The sequence below is a fragment of the Coenobita brevimanus genome, chromosome 5 (assembly GCF_032717465.1).
Source record: "Coenobita brevimanus isolate Jiangsu-jjx chromosome 5, ASM3271746v2, whole genome shotgun sequence".
Taxonomy (NCBI): Eukaryota; Metazoa; Arthropoda; class Malacostraca; order Decapoda; family Coenobitidae; genus Coenobita; species Coenobita brevimanus.
In genome coordinates this window covers 19,820,781-19,842,228 of record NC_136958.1, presented here as the reverse complement: position 1 = coordinate 19,842,228, position 21,448 = coordinate 19,820,781, and the positions used below count along the sequence as shown (strand labels likewise).

Sequence of the window (21,448 nt, the reverse complement as noted above, 5' to 3'; positions counted from 1 at the left end):
AGTATTTTCTAAGATGATCCAGGCTTCAGACGGAAAATAAAAATAATAATGTGTTTACTCCTATGGTATTTTTGACTGGTCAAATATTTTATGGACAAAGTTATTGATGTATTAAAACAATAATATTTTTTACCCATACAGAGATATGAGCCAAATCTGACATTACTTCTTCCATAGCCTCACCCCGTGTTAGATCAAGTGACTACTGTGATGGAAGCTGTGGGAAGCAGATGGAAAGGTGAAGGATGGATTCATTAGCGTACGAGTTGTTAGGGTTAGATATGCAGCTTAGAAGGTCACTGATGAATAGAAGGAAGGGAGCTGGTGAAAGGACAGATCCCTGTAGGAGAAGAATGGTGGCCGTTTACAACAGCAGCTATAGAACTACCAGAACGGTTGCTAGAGATGAAGGCACAGATAGAAGGAAACCGTAATAGTGCAGTTTGGAAATTAATGATTTATGCCAGATATGATCGAAAGCCTTTAAAATAAAAAGTGCAATGGCAAAGAATTCACAAAAGTCCCAAAATGAGAATGACTAGGAGTCTGAGAGGTAGGTTAGAAGATCACAAGTGGAGGGTCCATAGCGGACTCCGTGCTGATATTCGGAACAAAGGTTGTGATAGGAAAGGTGCTTTATTTATTTATATATTTATTAAAGAATAGTTTCTAAAACTTAAGAAATACAGGGTGTTATAATGAATGGGCAATAGATGGAGGGCTGCAAATGGTCATCATTCTTCGGGACAGGATGAATGAGAGCAAACTTCCAGCATGAAGAATAAGTTGACACATAAAGGCAAATGGATTTATCTACGTAGGGTTTATGCACAGACGAACAGTTCATGAGGACAACAGGAGGGACCCCATCAGGCCCATATACCTTGTTAGTATTCAGGAACGTGATGGCATGGAACACATCAATGGAAGATATTATAGTGTTAGCCATGAGGAAGTCGGGGAGGGGGGGGGAGAAGAGATGGAGGAACGGCATCGGAATCGTCTAAGGTTGGACAGGAGGAGAAAGTCTGAGCAAAGACTTCTTTTTTATCAGCAGAAGAATAGCTACAGAGCCGTCAGAGCGGAAAAGAGGAAGGATGATGAAGTAAATTTGTTAGAAAAGTTTTTAACAAAGTGCCAGAAGGAGCAGGAAGATTTTGACTCAGAGAGTTCAAAGCATTCAGTAAGAAGGATATATTTTTTAGCAGAGCAAAGGACAGACTTAGCACGGTTCCGATCAGAGACATAAATGAGATGAGACTCAGGGGTACATTGGTTCTGGTACCTTTTGTAGGCTTTCTCCTTTTTGGGGACAGTATTATAACAAGCGTGAATAAACCATTTTTTCTTTTTCATTAGTCACAGGATAAGAAAAAGAATGTATTCTTCCATGCTCAAGAGAATAATCTCCGCAATGTGCAATGCTTTTGACCATGGAAACAATAATCATTCCAGGGAAAATCAAAATCAACGAAGTATTGCCACCTGTGGGCCTCCCAATCAACAGCTCCAACTTGCCACAGCCGGCGCTTCTTGGGAGGGTCCACAGGCCTTACTGGAGCGATAGGACACGTTAAGGTGATAAATTTGTGATCAGGGGAGTCCAACGGAGAGAAAAATATTAAAAACGTAAGTAGGAGTATTAACTGTGAGGAAAAGGTCTGAACTCTCTCTAAGGCAGTCAGGGATATTGGCAGGTTGCTGTAGAGAGTGCTCGAGGTCATTAAGGATAAAAAAAAAAAACATGTAAGCTTGTACATCAGTTACATCAGCTCCATCAGTGGAAGGAGGGGAGAGCCAAAGGTGGTGGTGAACCTTGAAATCACCTAGAATAGAGATTTCAGAGAAAGGACAAATAGATAGGATGTGTTCCATCTTACAAGTAAGATATTCAAAGAATTATTCATAGTCAGTTGAATTAGGGGATAGTGCAAAACACATACCTATCTAGTCAAAGAATGACAGGATAGCCGGAGCCACATGGTAGAGAATTCAGAAGATTCAAGTTGAGGAACACGAGAGCAAGATATATTGTTGAGTTTTCATACACAACTGTAACTTTTGCACTAAAGTGAGTATAGATATGGAGAGAAGGGTTTGCTATCAGTCTTACAAGACAGCTGAGTGGGATTCAGAAGAGGATAGGTAGTGTTAAACAGAGAGAAAATTAGAAGAAAGGTCACGAATGCTGCAGAAACGAGCAAAACAGTGGTTACATGCATCCCTTTTGGCCTTCACTGGGAGAGGGGCGGATGCCAGGGGCTTTTATGACCCCCCCCCCCTCCTGATGACTCCTAGACTGGGCAGTGAGATCCCATTTTTGCTGATTTTGGAACAAGAAGCGTCATGCGTAAAGTGCATGTAGTTTGGTGTTGACAGTGAGAGGAAACTGTATAGGACAGTATGATGGCCTACCTTCTGTGTTACTGAAACACTGAAAAAGTCAACATAGGGGGATTGTTAGAAGTCTGACTCGAGAGCTGATGACACGGGACCTCCAGCTCATCCTGTCACCAGCTTTCCATCCACCCTATGAGGACCACTCTGTCCAACTGGTGCTACAGTCTGCTCCGTACAATTGAATATGTTACGTTATGGTGGAGTAGGATATGTTCTGTTAAGTTATGGTAGGGTAGGATATGTTTGTTTAATTTATGGTAGGGTAGGATACGTTAGATTAGGATTTGGTTAGGTAGGATATATCAGGTGAAGTTATGGTAGGGTAGGATACGTTTGAGTTATGAGAGAGTAGGATATATTAGGTTTAGTTATGATAGGGGAGGATACGTTAGGTTAGGTTCTGGTTAGGTAGGATATATCAGATTAAGTTATGGTAGGGTAGGATATATTTGAGTTACGAGAAGGTAGGATACATTAGGTTAAATTAATATAGAGGAGCATATGTTAGGTAAATTTAGGGTAGGTTAGGGTATGGCAAGTTAAGTTATGGTTGCGTAGGATGTGTTAGGTTAGTTTAGGTTATGAGAGGATATTTTAGGCTTAGTAAACTAAGACTGTCGTATTTGATGTAAGGTAAGGCTTGGTTATGTTATGGTTATGTTATGGTACAATTTAGTGGGTAAGTTATACGTGCTTACTTCGTGTTATTTCATGTAAGACTAGGTTTAATTAGGCTAGATGAAATATAATATTTGGTGTAGGTTACGTTGCTGACGGAAGGCTGGGTAATGTTATGGTAAATCTGCTGAGCTAGGTGAAATGTAGTGAGGTTAGACTGAAGTAAGTTTGGTTAGGATTGATTGGTGAAAGTAGGTTTTGTGGAGTTATGCTATCGAGGGGCCGTATTCTATTTTTTTTTTTTTTTTTAGCACGGAAGAAGGAACCAAAGGCCAGGAGACCGCAAACCGTTCCTTCCAAGAAAAAATAAAAATGAAAAAGAGAGCCAAATTCAAGATCCGTTCATTTCGAGATGCCTGGACACACTGCGTTTGAAAGACTGGAGAACATAAGAAGTAGGAAATAGAGACAGTGAGAGACAGTTCCAGAGTTGGCCAGTTGCATAAATGGAGGATTGGGAGTAACGGTTAACTCTTGCATTAGAGAACTGGAGAGAAAAGGGATGAGAGTTTTTTGCTAGACGGGTGCTACGCGCCCGTCGTAGAAGTGGAGGGATGCAAGCAGACAGTTCAGAGGAGCAGTGACCATTGAAGTAGCGGCAGAAAAGAGATATAGAAACAACAGTGCGGTGAAGAACAGAGGTTGAAGGGAGCCAGTAAGAGGAGGAGAGTTAATGAGATGAAAAGCCTTTGACTCCACCCTATTGAGGAGAGGTGTATGTGGAGAGCCTCTCCACACTTGAGCATTATACTCCACACAGAAGTGAAAAAAAACACTGTGTATAAAGTCAATAACTGTGCAGGGGTAAAGAAGGTACAGAGTCGACTTAGCACACCGAATCTCTTGGAAGCAGATTTTACAAGAGATGCATCAAGATCTTTCCAAGATAAGTCCCGAGAGAATGAAACCCGAACTATGTTTAAGGACGATCCAGGACTGAGCTGGATATTATTAAACATTAGTGGGTATTCCTGTGAAAGATTTTGTCGGGTTGATAGTTGTAAGAACTGAGTCTTTGATGCATTAAAAACAATAGGATTACTTTTACCCCAGACAGAGACACAAGCCAAGTCAGACATTAGGTGTGCCATAGCCTCATCCCTTGTTTGTTGAAGTAACTGCTGAGGTGGACGTTGCGGGAACCGAATGGAAAGGTGAAGGGTGGAGCCATCAGCGTATGAGTGGATAGGGTTAGATGTACAGCTTAGAAGGTCATTGATGAATAAAAGGAAGAGAGTTGGTGATAGGACAGAGCCCTGAGGAACACCACCGTTGATAGATCTAGAAGAATGGTGGCCATCTACAACATTAACAATAGACCTACCAGAAAGGAAGCTATAGATGAAGGCACAGATAGAAGGATAGAAACCGTAAGAGGGCAGTTTGGAAATTCAAGATTTATGCCAGATTCGATCGAAAGCCTTTGAGAAGTCAAGTGCAATGACAAAGCTGTCATCAAAGTCCCGGAAGGAGTATGACCAGCAGTCTGAAAGGTAGGTGAGAAGATCGCCAGTGGAGAGTCCCTGACGGAACCCATACTGACGATCAGAAATGTAATGATAGGAAAGATACTTTAAAATTGTATTGTTAAGAATAGACTTGAAAACTACTGAGATACAGGATGTTAAAGCAATTGGGCGATACTTAGAGGGTTGGGAATGGTCACTCTTTTTTGGGAATGGCTGAATGAGAGCAAACTTCTAGCAAGAAGGAAAGGTACCAATTGATAGACAAAGGCAAAAGAGTTTACCTAGGCAGGGTGTAAGCACAGAAGCACAGTTCTTGAGGACAACAGGAGGGACCCCATCGGGCCCATATGCCTTGTTAGTAATGACGTAAGTGATGGCAGAAAATATATCAGCTGAAGAAATTTTAATGTCAGCCGTGAGGAAATCAGAGGGTGGAAGTGATGGAGGAACAGCACCGGAATCATCTAAGGTGGAATTGGAAGAGAACGTCTGAGCGAAGAGATCTGCTTTATCAGTAGAAGAAATAGTTAAAGAGCCATCAGAATAGGAAAGAGGAGGGAAGAATGATGAGGTAAAGTTGTTAGAAAGACTTTTGGCAAGGTGCCAGAATAAGCGGGAAGAATTCGAGCTGGAGAGTTCAGAGCATTTAGTATGGATGAAATTATTTTTAGGAGAGCAAAGAACAGACTTAGCACAATTTCGGGCAGAAACATAAGAAAGATATGATTCAGGGGTGGGTTGGCTCCTTTACCTTTTATATGCCTTCTCCTTGTTGTGGACAGCATTAGAACAAATGTGATTAAACGAAGGCTTTCTTGCATTAGTCAGAGGATATGAGAAGGGAGTGTACACTTCCATGCCCAAGAGAATAACCTCTGTAATGTGAGAGGCACACTCAGATGGCTCCCAGTCATGGAAAAAATAATTATTCCAGGGAAAATCAAAGAAGTACTGCCTGAGGGCCTCCCAATCAGCATCTCCAAAGTGTCACAACTGACGTTTCTTTGTATGGTCCATAGGCCGTACCGGAGCAATAGGACAGGTTAAGGTAATAAGGCTGTGATCAGAGGAACCCAATGGAGAGGAATGATTAACAGTGTAAGCAGAAGGATTAGTTGTAAGGAAGAGGTCAAGTATGTTGGAACTTTCTCCAAGGCGGTCAGGGATACGAGTAGGGTGCTGTACAAGCTGCTCTATGTCATTAAGGATAGAGAAGATCTAGGCTTGTTCACCAGGTGGATCAGTGAAAGGAGAGGAGAGCCAAAGGTGGTGGTGAACATTGAAATCTCCTAGAATGGAGGTTTCACAAAGGAGAAATGGATAGGATGTGTTCCATCATAGAAGTATGATAGACGAAGAATTTTTCATCGTCAGTAGAATTAGGGGATAAGTAAACAGCGCAGATATATTTAGTCAGAGAATTACAGGAAAGCTGAAGCCAGAGAGTAGAGATATCAGAAGTATCAATTTCAGGAACACGAGAGCAAGGTAAGTCGTTGCGTACACAACAGCCACCTTTGGCTTTGAAATGAGTATAGAGAAAGTAGGAGGATACAGAAAAGGGTTTGCTATCAGTTGCCTCAGACAGATGAGTCTCAGTTAAGAAGAGGAGGTGAGGTTTGGAGGAGAAGAGGTGGTGTTCAACAAAGACAAAGTTAGAGGAAAGGCCTTGAATGTTGCAGAAATGAAGAAGTGAGTCAGACAGTGGTTCCACGCATCTCGATGAGCCGTCATTGGGAGAGGAGCGGATGGTGGGAACATTTATGCCCCCTCCCCCGGCGAGTGTGAGGCTTGGTTATTAGACGCCATTTTTCATGTTTAATTTTGAAAAGGAAGTGTAGTGTGTAATGTGCATTTAGTTTGGTGTTGATAGAGAAACTTGTATTGGAGAGCATGCTGGACAACTCTTTGTGTTACTGAAACACTGAAAAAGTTGAGAAAAGGGGGGATGATTAGGAACTAGTCCCGAGGGCTGATAAAATGAGAGCTCCAGTTCTCCCTGTCATCAGCATTCCATCCACCTTGGGAGCACTGCCCTGCTCGACTGGTGCCACAGTCTACTCCTCCTAAAATGGCATGAAGGGCTTTGCAGCTCCACTTCCTCAGTGTGTGTGTGTGTGTGTGTGTGTGTGTGTGTGTGTGTGTGTGTGTGTGTGTGTGTTTTCATATTACACCGTACCATTATTTTGTGTTATTTGAATAGTTTTAATTGCCATCGTCATCATAATTATCATCAGTACATAGAAAATGATATTAAAGAGCACTGCATAGACTAAGTCACTACGAACGAGGTCTTACGAAATTCTACAAACCCTTTTAATGTATGACTCCCAAATTCAACTTTTTTGTCCTCTTCCCCTTCTCCACCCTCTTCCAGCCAATCGTGAAACCGTGGTCGATTTCACTCATCCATACTTCCTCGAGTCCACAACCCTGGTATCTCGGGCCCCGGCGGAAAGGGCACGCTCGCTCGCTGTCTTCTACCCCTTCTCGTATTATGTGAGTATTGGTGCCTTCTGGCCTTCTGTTTAAGTCTTCCTCCTTTTCATACTATGTGGATCTCGTTGCAGGGGAATCAGTAGTACAGTGAGGGGACAAAGCCTTCCCTGATGTTTTACCGTCTCTGTTATTCAGGATGCAGAGGAATTGGTAGTACAGTGAGTTACACAAGTTTCCCTGATTTTTCTCCTTTTCTATTCCTCATGATACAGGAGACTCGGTGGTACAGTGAGGGACAAAGATTCACTGGTTTCATTTTTTCTGTTTCTCATGTTGCGAGGGAGTCAGTAGTACTCTGACGGAAAGAAGTTCGCCTGATATTTTACCTATTATCCTATTTTTGCAGGGAAGTCGGAAATACAGTGATGGGCAAAAGTTCGATTGATATTTAACCATACCTCTTTCTCACTTTCCTTAGATGGCTAACTTAGTTATCTTAGGAGACTTTTTATGCTTCATTTTCTATAAATGAGTTATTTGAGAGGAGCATGTGGAGTCACATGAAGAGACAGACTGACAAATGAGGAAATGAAGGAGCGTTGTGGTGTGGCTGTGGATGTGATAGGAAGAGTTGGGAGAAACACCTTGAGGTGGTTTGGCCATGTGGAGAGGATGGAGAGAGACTAACGAGGAGTGTATGTGTGTGAAGTGGAGGGGGGGAGAGGGAGGAGAAGGCCAAGGAATAGATGGAGGGATGGAGTGGTGAGGTATATGAGAGAAGGGTGTGTGAGCTGGGAGCAGGGCAATGAAATGGCGGGGGACAGGGTGACATGGAGGCGATTTGTTTGTGGCCACCCCTTTCGGGATTAAGGCTTTTGGCAAAAGATAGATAGACAGATAGATTTTCTATAGATGATTCCCTCTGACATGATGTGTCAGGAAGGAAAGTGGCAGACGCCTTTATAGGACAGGTCTTCAATGGTTAAGTCTTTACACACACACACACACACACACACACACACACACACACACACACACACACACACACACACACACACACACACACACACACACACACACACACACACACACACACACACACACACACACACACACACACACACACACACACACACACACACACACACACACACACACACACACACACACACACACACACACACACACACACACACACACACACACACACACACACACACACACACACACACACACACACACACACACACACACACACACACACACACACACACACACACACACACACACACACACACACACAAGTCGTTCTATATTTAGCTACGGCGTTTTTGTAGCACTTTACATTCTTTGGTAGCACTATCACCCTTACCTTCATCGTGATCCTATTCCCATTATTGCAAAACCATAGACAGAATCCAAGAAGAGAAAAAGGAAGCACAAAGTTGCGAGAATTACTTGAGAATTTTCAAAATGAAGGAGTTGTGTATAGCCCTCTTTAACCTCACCTCCCTTTAATGGCATCAGACCGGCTGTTTACCAAACAGAATTAAAGAAGCAAGATGTCATCGCACTAAAAGTGTTAACCCCTTCAAGCCGGTGACATTTATCCTCAAGCTAGTCTTGGACGTTATTCAACTTGGGATAGACATTTTGTACTGAAGGGTAAATGAAAGATATCTATCTATCAATCTATCTATCTATATCTATCTATCTATCTATATACATATATAGATAGATAGATAGTATATATATATATATATATATATATATATATATATATATATATATATATATATATATATATATATATATATATAATCAGCCTATCTTAAAATACTGGTGGGAAAAAGAATTAGTTGTATAATGCGTCATCCTTCAGGATTTTTTTTTTTTTTCCTTTCCAGCTGTGGGTGCTGCTCGTGGTAGTGACCTTAGTGACGGGTCCCCTGGTTTTCCTGGTTAGCCGCGGTCATGACCTCTGCCTCCCTGAGGTCAAAGGTCAGAAGCAATATGATGGCAACCATACACCATCTTATACTTTCAAGAAGAAAATAATTGCACTGGAAACTCGAGGAAACAGGGATTCGGTGAAAAATTTGGCCACGGTGTCATTCAACGTGTTCCGGACTCTTGTCATTCAAGGCAACTTCCTGCCTGCTCGCTCGTGGCCCTTAAGATTGATGCTTTTTTCCTGGTACGCCTTCTGCATCATCCTCTACGGTGGGTTGTGTCTAAAAGCTCCAGTCATTTATTAGGTGTTACTTCCATAATTACATTCAAGGTGGCAAATAAGGGGCTTGGCAACACTTCTTTACTAATGTGTCATTTTGCATATTACACCTTAATATCCTTTTGTATGACACTTATTTTATTATATTATCAACAGTGTGCAGTAATAAAATAAAAAAGGATACATCAAGATGTACTGTGTAGAATAAAGCGATAAAGAAGATATGCTATGAAAATATCTTGTCACTCAAAACATGATCCTTATCCCATCACCCCCAAGCACGCCACTGATCAGTCAGTTAGTTTCTCAGTCATTGAGTCAGTCAAAATATAATCCAGTATACCTTCCCTCAGTCAGTCAGTCTGCCATACAGCCAGTGTATCTAACATTTAAGTAATATTTCAGCTTGTCACTCCCCTTTTCTAAATTAGTCAGTTAATTTGTCAGTCAGTCATTGAATCATTGCTTTTTCACTCAGTTAACTCTTTCATAGTTGCCTCATCTTTCTTGTTTTACTCTAGTTAACAGCAACGATTTCATACAAGTGACCATAGGAGCCTGACAAAACTAATACTGATGACATATTCCTTCAGGGCAATGATTGCCCTGTATTCTGTGTCATCTAACATTAACCCTTTCACGGTGACGACTACTCTAATATTCTGTACCAGCAAACGGCCAGAGTGATATCAGCCTGAGAGAGATTTAATCCTTACACTATGATGACCTGATATTCATTTCCCTTTGTCTCCAAATGATTTAATTCAGCGTATGAGAGACTGTGAACTTTATGTAACTCTACCCCCTGACAACCGTCAATATAGCGACACTGAGAAACATCCTTATTTATGGAGATGCAATGAATTTCCTTCATCACTGGTCAAATTGACCCTTCAGTTTGACCATACTTGACCATCATATTCGTTGAGATAGGTTAGTAAAATATGTCAAAATAGAAACAAAATGCACAGTAGTAATAATTCCTTAGTCATTCCCTCCAGCTAGTACTCAACTGCTTCCAGTAACTAGTCAGTGAATCATAATACCCCGACCCTAATCAATCCTTCCATCAAGTCTTTAGCCCCTGCTTCCAGAAACCAGTTAAGCAGTTATATTATCCTTCCCCACCCAATTATTCATTCTGTCATGTACTCAACCCATACTTCAAGTAATCGGCCAATCAATCGTGTAGTTCCTCCCATTCTTTCAGCCCTATACGCGGGTACGCTGACTGCCTACATGACCAAACCCTCTTACGAGCCTGCCATAGACTCCCTGGAGGACCTTCTGGACGCTCATGAACTCGGCTTTGTCCCTGCTGCTCAGACTGGCACCAGCAATTTACGCATCATGCAGGTAATGTACATAACAAAAAATAAAATAAAATAAAATCTACACCAACCATTTACAGCGCCACTTCTTGGTAAAAATGTGTGTAGTACATAGGATGACTGTTGGATCTAAAGTCTCAGAGAGCGGTTTAGTATGGCAGTGGCCAAGATCTAACATTAAAAAATCATCACGAAGTGCTAGCCATATCTGTCACTCGTCGATGTACCAGCCTCACTACCAGATACTCTCATTTGTATGATAGGAATAGTTTATATTTGCTGTGATATTGTAACTATGCAACTGTGTTATCTTTACTCAAAATAACTTAGCCTGTTAATCGGATATAGGTATTCACAATTTTGCAGCGCTAACTATATTAGACTATTCGTAGCTGCATGTCTAGTTACATAATGGATAATAATTCCCAGTAAGTGTCTGATACAGAGCAGCTTAGTCACAACATCACCAGAATAAGATGCAGTACTGTAAGTGACGGAAGTTGCTGTGGTCTCAGAACGGAACTTTTTGTCGCACTAGAACATCTAAGGCATGGGTTCTAAGTGATTTTTCATGGAATAGATTGAGTGGTGTCACGGTGACGCAGATAATTCAGTCTTAAAAGAGGAAGAGTACCACGCATCCTATCGTTGTCAATATCCTGCTGTACCTAAAAAAATACTCATGACATTGCAGTCTAATCATCGGCTACTTTATTTTGTTTATGAAGTTATGGAGAATAAGTTGTATTATACGGAAGCAATTTTTTTTTAACAAGACTAATTTAACTCCAACAGGTCAGTAGCACTTAAACTTTTCGCCCATATGAATATCATACATAACTGTTTACGCTGGGGTCGAGGCATTTAAACGATTATAACCTTTTTTTATCCGCCGACATGATTTTTCAGTTACTTCCTGCTTGCTTCAAAATGTATGTAATGGAGACTAAAGCGGGCGGTGGAGTCGCTACTGAGTTGGAAGAGTTATGTCTAATGATAATTTTATCGTGGCCACTGGAATTAAATAAACTGAGTTGGAAGAGTTATGTCTAATGATAATTTTATCGTGGCCACTGGAATTAAATAAATGGCCTAAGCCACTTGGTAGAGATACATTGGCTGTATCGTCCCCACGACGGAGTTCGACATCTACGAGGTCGGTTTGATTACGTCAATAGGGTTGGTTACTTGGGACAAGAGCTCTCTTTCTCTCCCTCTCTGTCTGTCTCACTTTGGGTGTATATATATATATATATATATATATATATATATATATATATATATATATATATATATATATATATATATATATATATATATATATATATATATATATATATATATATATAGCCTGTGTGGTACAGCGGCAAAGTGTGCGTTTTCGTACACTGAAAAACGAGGGTTCGCGTCCCGCCAGGGTAATAAACTTTGGAAGCGTTCTTCTGGTCATGTACTACAGTACTTTGGCGGACATCAGGGGTGCTGTGGTTGAACCAGTGTCGCATACTATAAAGTATGCTTGCACCCAATCGGCTTGTGCGAGCCGATTACATTTGGCTCACAGACTACACACACATCCAAAGCCACTCCAACACAACAATTACACTTACAAGCACTTCTCACCCTACATACAATCTCTACTAGACAGCCTAAGCCACTTGGTAGAGATGCATTGGCTGTACCGTCCCCACGACGGAATTCGGCATCTGTGAGGTCGGTCTGATCACGTCAATAGGGTTGGTTACTTGGGACAATGGACTTTTCAGGAGCCAGTAAATATTCAGAAAGAAGTAACTTCTCAGTAGTGGTAAGAAAATAATTAACAACTCGTGATAAATGATTGGTCGCATCAGTAATACTGTTAGTGGAATCAAAGTTTTTATGGCCTTACAATCCTAAGTGACCTTTCTTTGATGGGTTTTAGCAGCTAGGGTTAGTTCATGATGCGTTTACTTACTTCAGACACATTGCTAGCCATGGCCGTAGGAAAGAGATGTTTAGAGGCGATTCCTTAAAGTCAAAACGGCCACGTTTCTGTCGAAATCTAGAGCGTGTGTAAGAATCATTAAGTGTAAAGCAATGGACTATGACCATGATGAATGGAAAATAGCAACTTGTCTACTCTGGCTCTCTGAAGATTAACGTCGTGACGAGAATCATCTGGAGGAGAACCGGGAAGAATTATATTTTTGCTGAGAGAATGAAACTCAGTTTCCTTTGGAAGCTGAACGAATCTTGCTTCCATAATCATCAGCAACATGAGATGAAGGTAGAGCTGGATGAGGGATTGAAGAAAATAAGGAATTAGGTCGTGCATGAGAATTAGATAATAACCTTGGGTTAATCTTCAACTTATCAACCTGAATAATTTCAGAAGCGTGAGTATCTGAAATCCAAACTTTGTATTTATTACCATGTTCTTCAGCCAATAAGCAAGATGGCTTATAAAACTTAGGAAGTTTGGTTGAAAGTTCAGGAGATATAATCATGAAGGCATCTCTGACGTCAGTAGAGGACAATTCAGCTTGTTTATGCTGCTTGTAAATCATTTCAGCCTTAAAAGCCGTCAAATTCTTGCGAACATCTTTGTGGATGGACTGAATCACGGACATCTAATTCTTTGTGTAGTCATCTACATTGTAGACTGGCAGTGGTTTTTGGCAGATATTATCATGAGGGAGGGCCTTATCATGGCCGTATAGAATGTAATAGGGAGATTCTCCCGTTGATGAGTAACAGAAGCATTGATAGATGCTGCCACCTGGAGCAACCAATCCTGCCATGCATTCTGCATGGAACTGACAAGGAGAACGAAGAATGTTTAAAATCTTTCTCGTAGCACGTTCCACCGAACCATTTAAGGCTTCAGGATAAGCCGTGACAATAGTTTGCTTAATGTAATGACGACGAATTTCCGAGAGGTTTTGATTACGAAATTGTGCCACCATGAAATAACAAAACTCTGGGCATAGATAATGGTCAGATTACTAATGTAACAATAGCAGGAGCCTGTTCATCATCTGACTTGGAAAAAAGAGGCACCAAAACAACAGACCGTGAGAAATGACCAACGGCAACGAGCAGACATTGGGACCCTGATGGCTTTGTGAAAGCTGAGGTAAATCAGTAGCTACAGTATCTCAAGTTTTGGGGGGTATAGGATATTCTAGAATAGGATCAGGCTTCCCAGTCTACCCTCGTGTTCGCCACAAGACTTACAGAGAACATGATTCCCTAAATCCCTTCGCATTGTGGGCCAATAAAATTTGTTTCTGGTTTCATGTAAACATCTGCCTCTCTCAGGATGCCCAGCATGTAGAACATCATGCTCCAGAGAAAAAACTGATTCCTTAGGAATAGAAGGAACCATAAATAGGACAAATTGTGACTTGGACAATCTGACACACTTATAAGGTATGTCTTGGTATATGTGAAATTGTGTGAGTGGAGCAGGTATATCAAGGAGAGTGGTTTCATCTCCAGACTCCAGGGCATATTTGGCTTTGGACCAGAGATCTATGCGTTGTTCCACTTTAATTGTCTGTGGATAAAAAATGGAGAACTGCTGTATAGCAGGAAGAGAAATATTGCAACTGACCGCATCAGCAACTACATTTGCACGGGCTTGAAGATATTTGAATTCAGCCTCAGGTTTTTAGACTGTTAAATACCTTTGAGCAAGTTTGCCCGTTAGATTTTTGCCCTTGGAAAGTTCAGTAACTGCAGTATGATAAGTGTAGACGTGATATTACTGCCAAAAATGATGTCATGAAAATGCATAGAAGTCCAAACAACAGCTAGAGTTCAGGACGAGTTGAAGAACAACGCTTTTTCGAATCATTAAGAACTCACCTAGCATAAGCAGTAGTATTCCAGCGGCCATTAGTATCTTCTGCAAGACTACAGCACCCGAATCGAGTGAAGCATCCGTACACAGTGTGAATGGTATGGCATAATCAGGAAAAGCTAGACTCTGTGTATTATTGAGTATACTTTTTATATAACTAAAACTTTTGTCTTGTATTTGTTCCCTGTGAAAAGGAACATCTTTCTTCAGAAGCTTTGTGAGGAGTGAATCAATGGTTGCATATCCCTCGATAAAGCACCGGTAGTAGCCACTTAAACCTAAGAAACTTTTAACGCGGTCAGCACAGGTAGGTACTGGAAAATCTTGGACAGCCTGAATCTCATCTGGAACTGTATGGATCCCATCACCATCCACTACAAGACCTAAGACTTTGATAGTATCCACTATGTAAGTTAAAATAGTGGCAAACAGAATTTTCTCCTGTCAACCTCAGTCTCTTCGCTGCGCTGTTGCATCCTTATCTTTTTTCTATCGCTACTTCAATGGTCACTGTTCCACAGAATTGTATGCTTACATCTCTCCACCACTACAGCAGATGCATAGCACCCATCTAGCAGCAAACTCTCATTTCTTTTCTGTCCATCTTTCTAATGCAAGAATTAACCGTTAATCCCTGTCCTTTATGTATCCAACAGGTCAACTCTGGAACAGTCTTCCTCTGTCTGAATTTCCTACTGCCTTAAACTCCAGTCTTTTATACACAGTGTGTCCGGGCATCTCGTAATGAACGGACCTTGAATTTGACTCTCTGTATCTTTTTTGTTTCTTTTTTTTACCATGGAGGGAACGATCTTGCAGACTTCTGGCCTTTGGCTCCTTTTTCCTTTCATAAATAGATATAAGACATTCACCTCTCAGGAACCCCCCTACCCTGAGTGAACGAGTTCAGGCAGCCACACTGCGATGAGGTCATCACCCTTCCTTGCTACAATAACAATACGAAACACAATTTTTAAATAAGTCACTATATCCACACTGTAATGCATCTCCCACACCACAGCACACTATATTCACTACATGCACCTAGGTTTCCATGAGTATATCTTTCTATATCGACGAAGTGTCCATCAGTACTATACAAGAGGGTAATGATGTGTAATTATCAGAATATACCGCTAAGGAAGAGGTGCTACAAAATCTTTAGTCACATAGAATACGATCCTAAGCTTCGAGTTTTACTTTCATTTTCTTCATCCACCCTAGGCCGCTACGTCAGGGCTCTTCAAGGCGCTGTGGGACATCACCGACCCGGCCAGAAGCTTTCCTGGAAGCGGCAAAGAGGCATTGGAAAAGGTAAGTTAAGTTTTCGTCACGTTACTCTTACGAGATTGTCCAATTCATATTGGTTTAATATTGCTATCTCTACATCTTGAAGGCTGTGCTCAGCAGTAACAAGATATTATTACCACAATACGATATTAATAAGGAAGAAATACGAGAGAAAGGGTAAAGAGCTGTCGTATTATCAAATCCCGCCACTGAACTTAACACCTATTAAGACTATAATATGCTGCTAACTCTTCATGCTTTAATCTGGACAAATTCTCAGTTGAAATAAAAGGTTAACATTGGAATATGGTGATAATCACGAAAAAAAATGCTGTGGAATGGATTTTGATCCGTACCATTGACTTTTTGTGCCACTGAGCTACGTGACTTAAGCAGCAAAAAAAAAAAAAAAAAAAAAAAGGATCAAGGTAAAAAAAAAAAAAAAAATAGAGCCACGAAAGTGTTATGGAAGGTATGGAGAAAGGTTGTATTGTCTTAGTCTGCCACTGAGCTGTAGCAAAATATTTACAGTACACTAGAGTATGGGACTAGTCATGACAAAGTTACTGAAACAATATAGAGGAAGGCAGTCATGGTTCGGACGGTGGGATGGTTCGGATATTGACGTTTTTGTAACTCGTTTGGGCGATATGCACGCGAAGTTTTGCGTGAACGTGTAAGGATGATGATCATAAGTTAACAGAGCTGAACGGCAGTTACCGTAATACTTACTGATGGATGCAAGATCTGGTGATTTTTTGCAAATACCTGTAACATGTAATTTTCTAACTGACTATCGTAAGCTCAGAAACCTTAAATATGTGTGGATCCGCAACCATATTACACTGTGTGGAAATATCGTCGACACTAGAAGATATCACAGAAGCATAATAAGTGGGATGGTTCGTCAGTGGCCGAACCATCCGTCTGATGGTGGAAAGGTGTTTGTGTGTATTCATTTACTCTTACAATTTACACATTTCATTACATGCTTTAGATTCACAACGAAATAACGAGAGAGAGAGAGAGAGAGAGAGAGAGAGAGACAGACAGACAGACAGAGCGTATGTGTGTGTGTGTGTGTGTGTGTGTGCTGCAGTGGGAGAGAGAGAGAGAGAGAGAGAGAGAGAGAGTGAGTGTGTGTGTGTGTGTGTGTGTGTGTGTGTGTGTGTGTGTGTGTGTGTGTGTGTGTGTGTGTGTGTGTGTGTGTGTGTTTGCTACAGTGGGAGAGAAAGAGAGAGAGAGAGAGAGAGAGAGAGAGAGAGAGAGAGAGAGAGAGAGAGAGAGAGAGAGAGAATGGGAAAAATGGCGTTCCCCCGAGCTAGACCCTGTATTGGATCATATAGCCCTGCTAGGCTACAGGAGCGCGCTACCACTCCCGGCACGGCAGTCCCGGGCAAGGCTCGAACTCGCAATCCCCGGATTACGGGCTTGATGCTCTACCACTGAGCCACCGTGCCCCCAGAGAGAGAGAGAGAGAGAGAGAGAGAGAGAGAGAGTGTGTGTGTGTGTGTGTGTGTGTGTGTTGTAGTGAGAGACAGAGAGAGAGAGAGAGAGAGAATCTATCGGTCAATAATCAGTTTATTTACCATTTTCTTCCTTTTCAGAGCAATATAATCTAATGCAATTTGGTACACCTGGTGTTGTATATGGAGCAGATTTTGTGCCAGATACAATGAAATAAACTTGCTTCACAAAATTCTTGTTTAATAATTAATTTCCCTTTTTATGATCTGGACAAGTATTATATTATGCTGAATCATCCCAAGGCTGTGACCGAACTATCCTGACAGCGAGGGATGGTTTGGACATTTTAGATACCTCTCTTCTCTGACATCCTAATCAAAAACTTAAAGATCTAAAGCTTTGACATGCATTAGCTGACGCATGGGAAAATATTTTGACACTAAGGAATTGTAGTTGCTATTAATACCTATTTTTTGACAAATATTTTCCAAAAAAGTGGCTGAACCATTTGCGCTCTCCCCTACAGAAGAGTCGTAGTATTGTCTAATTCCGCAACTGGATTGCGGCAGATTAATAATATTAGACTCCAGTGCTAGTCAAGAAAGAATGCTCCTGAAAGGATGCAGAGCTATAGTACTGCTTTATTCTCTCACTGAACTACGGAAAAAAAATAAAAGCTGCAATAGGCCGAAAATCTCCGGCAAGTTAATATGAATAGAATACAGTATAGTATAATTTCCTCTCCATCTTTGTATAGCTGGTCAATGTTTTTTTTTTTCTTACTTTATTGTCATCACTAGGCTGGAGAGGGACTCCTTACAATTGTATTGGTACTAATGAACCAGAACGTACGACCCGCCTGGATAAACAAAAATCATTCCACTCCACCACGTACCTTCTGCAAGGAAAATTGTGGGCTACAGTGTCGGCAGGAGGCTACAGATCCCGAAACATATTCCTCCGTTTTTCCTCACACAAAACATGCACTTACTCTAACCACCCATTCCTTACACCACACACATGCTCGTGTCCTACATGTAGCATCTGGCGCTGTTGAGGAGTATACATGCTGTGGTGCTTGGTGTCCCGATTTAGCTTAGCAGCTGCAGCGTCCATTCGATAGAGAACTCCATCATAATTACCCACAAAATGCCATGGAGAAGGACACTGGTCCGACCCCGCTAAGGTGCTCCCTACACGGTTTATGGACTACACTATACCCATAGAACGGCCCCACCCATGTAGTTGCCTACCTGTGGTCGACGGGTCTACTTGACCAACAAACCGGGTTAAGAAGCACTAACAGCAACATTTAACACTTGTATCACATACAGACACTGGACAATCAGTTTTAACTGCTGTAAAAATGGCTACATCTTGGCTGCGAACACGCACACACACACGCACACACACACACACACACACACACACACACACACACACACACACACACACACACACACACACACACACACACACACACACACACACACACACACACACACACACACACACACACACACACACACACACACACACACACACACACACACACACACACACACACACACACACACACACGCGCGCGCGCAAGTTGCTCTGTGTCTGCTGCAACACTCCGAATACAAAAGATCTCACACGCACAAACAAAAGAAACATACGCTAAAGATCTCACAACTAAGCACCAAAGGAAAGCATTAAGTCTAAAGAATCATAGAACTTCTTTCACATAGACCGTACTGATATAACACATATACAAGAAACTAAGCTCACTCACGAAAAGATCGGACCCACGATATTTCATCCATTTTACTTCAGTTGGACAAGACAACAATGCAGAAGGCAGAAACCTCATAATCTGTATTCACAAATTATTCCATTCACAATCGCCACACAACGTAGAGAACATGTACCCGATGAAATTATAGAAATATCATCAGCCCAAATGTAAATGCATATTTCAGTACGGAAAATAATGAATGCTTACATATCAGCACCCATACTATTCCCACCAAGACATAATCCATCCCTCAGCCCGACACAAAACATCCCTAACACAGTAGTGGTTAGAGATCTCAAAGAGAGAAAAAAAATCATAGCTAGACACACAGGCATAGGACAACCTAGAGACCTTTCTTTAAGAACAACTGGAGCATTCAACTATCCTGAACCGTCATTGCATCTCGACATGAATTCCACACAGAATTAATCAAGTAGTCTCTTCCTCCCACCTCACCTTATGGCTCCCTACATTTACATGTACCATTCAAATAACCAGGAAAGTGGTACATTACCTCTCATCAGACAGCCTTCCAGTTATTATAACACACAAGATCGAAGCAAAGTTATTCAGGAACAAGGACACCTACAACTCTCACATGAAGGAGAACTGGACATAATTTCTTCAAGACATAGAACAAACACTAAAAACTTTCAACCGGGTAGCCTATGTTTCACAAACAATGAAAAAAACAATCTTCATCTTCAGTGGGAGTATTACTGTAGCCAGAAGTCCCACATCGCTGGTGGTATCATGAAAAGTTTCAGTCCTCACTCCCATCGTCAAATACAATACCGGTAATTCATCAAGAGTAGAAACCAATTAAAGTAAAAAGTTCAGCTGACCCCAACAGAACCAGAATCCATAAACAATCCCAAAACACGATGGTGAATTTCGGGCCATAGTTGATTACGTAACAAACAGCAGTGAATTCTGAAAGACAGTGACAAAATCTTTCCCTCGAACTCAAGAAGCCGTAAAGAACAGCGATTGGGCCATCCGTAGCGTGAAGTAAGAATCCGGGAACCCAGCGAAAGATTCTGTATGAATATACTGCGAAAACAGCAACCCTTAAAACAGAGCGACACGTATCTCCTTCCCCTTCCCATCTCACCCCCCAGAATGAGGAATGTGGAAGGAAGCACACAAGCACTTTGTCCATGCATCTCACAATAAGTCGGGCAAGTGATCAGAAGTTTAAATAACTTCCAAAGGAAAAGAACCACACCAGGTCAAATCATCCTTTTGAAACACCTAGGCCCCTCAGGCATTAAAACCATCACTGATACTGTCATTAACACACCACCCGATTCCCATCATTTGAAGCAATATGTCATCTCTGTTCTCGTCAGCTAGGCACCCAGTAGATCTTCATTATAAGAGACCGATGTTACTGCTTTGCAATATTGGTCTGTATAATGACAGACAAACTACCACACAAATTTTCATCTTGCAGATCGATTTTGATGCTTTGCACACCATATCCCAACCCCGCTCAAATGGAGGATGATGGTTGCAGTGTCGGCACAATGCTGCACTGCTGGAGATACACTGCATTTTAGTATATAAGAGGACTTGCAGCTGCACCACTCCGCCAGTCCCTCCTACTCCTAATTGGAGACACTGAATTCAGCCGTGGTCGACACAGAAGCATTAGCCACAGTTTCAGTAAGAAGGCTACATGCAAACAATGACAGATCAAGTGCAATCGCTGTAAATAATGGCTGCTCCTCAACTATTCAGGTCTGCCATCATACAAACGCAGCACCTTACCATGGACATGTGGAAACACACACACACACACACACACACACACACACACACACACACACACACACACACACACACACACACACATATATACATACGAGTAAAACAGTCAATAGCACTAATATGAGAATGTAAACCCCAAAAGGTCCACCACTCCAGAATTCACAAACTACACTGCAGTCAAACAAGACAAATCAAACAGCAAGGAAGGGGGGGGAGGCTTCATCAATCATATGCACAAAGACATCTAATTTACAATCAATACACAACAAGCAAATAACATGTACCCAATGACAGAACTACAAAAATAATATCAATACAAATCAAATTCACAATGATACACGCAACACAGGCAACATCTACGTTCCAACCTCCAGGATAGTCTTATAGACCTTGAATAACCCTGTTAATAACAATCCATTGTAATAATTGCACGTGATCTAAATGCAAAGAAACCTTCATGGGAAAACATACATATACAAGACAACCGAGCAGCTCAAATTTTAGGACATTCTGAATACTTAGTTATTCTAAGCAACCACAAAACCCGAACACAGTTTCCATCTCCTCCCCTGACGTCACTCTATGTACCCTTGCATTAGCAACTCAAAATTTCTAGAAAACAGTACATGATGTCTCATCAGGTTAACTCCCCATCATTTTTCCACGCACATTAATCCAGAAATAAACAGGAAAACCATTACCAGTTTCAAGAAAGCAAACTGGCACAGTTCCCTGCAGACA

At 41.4% G+C, this 21,448-nt stretch overlaps 1 protein-coding gene across 1 annotated transcript in view; it reads left to right on the top strand.

The window, feature by feature from the left end:
• The window catches only part of LOC145398439 (glutamate receptor ionotropic, delta-2-like), a 40,711-nt gene that overhangs the window by 4,992 nt on the left and 14,271 nt on the right, over positions 1-21,448 (top strand). Inside the window, exons 3-6 of the mRNA XM_080271322.1 lie at positions 6,925-7,046; positions 8,894-9,209; positions 10,430-10,575; positions 15,622-15,711. Of these exons, the coding sequence (XP_080127448.1) occupies positions 6,925-7,046; positions 8,894-9,209; positions 10,430-10,575; positions 15,622-15,711 (674 nt within the window). The remainder of the gene's footprint in view (positions 1-6,924; positions 7,047-8,893; positions 9,210-10,429; positions 10,576-15,621; positions 15,712-21,448) is intronic.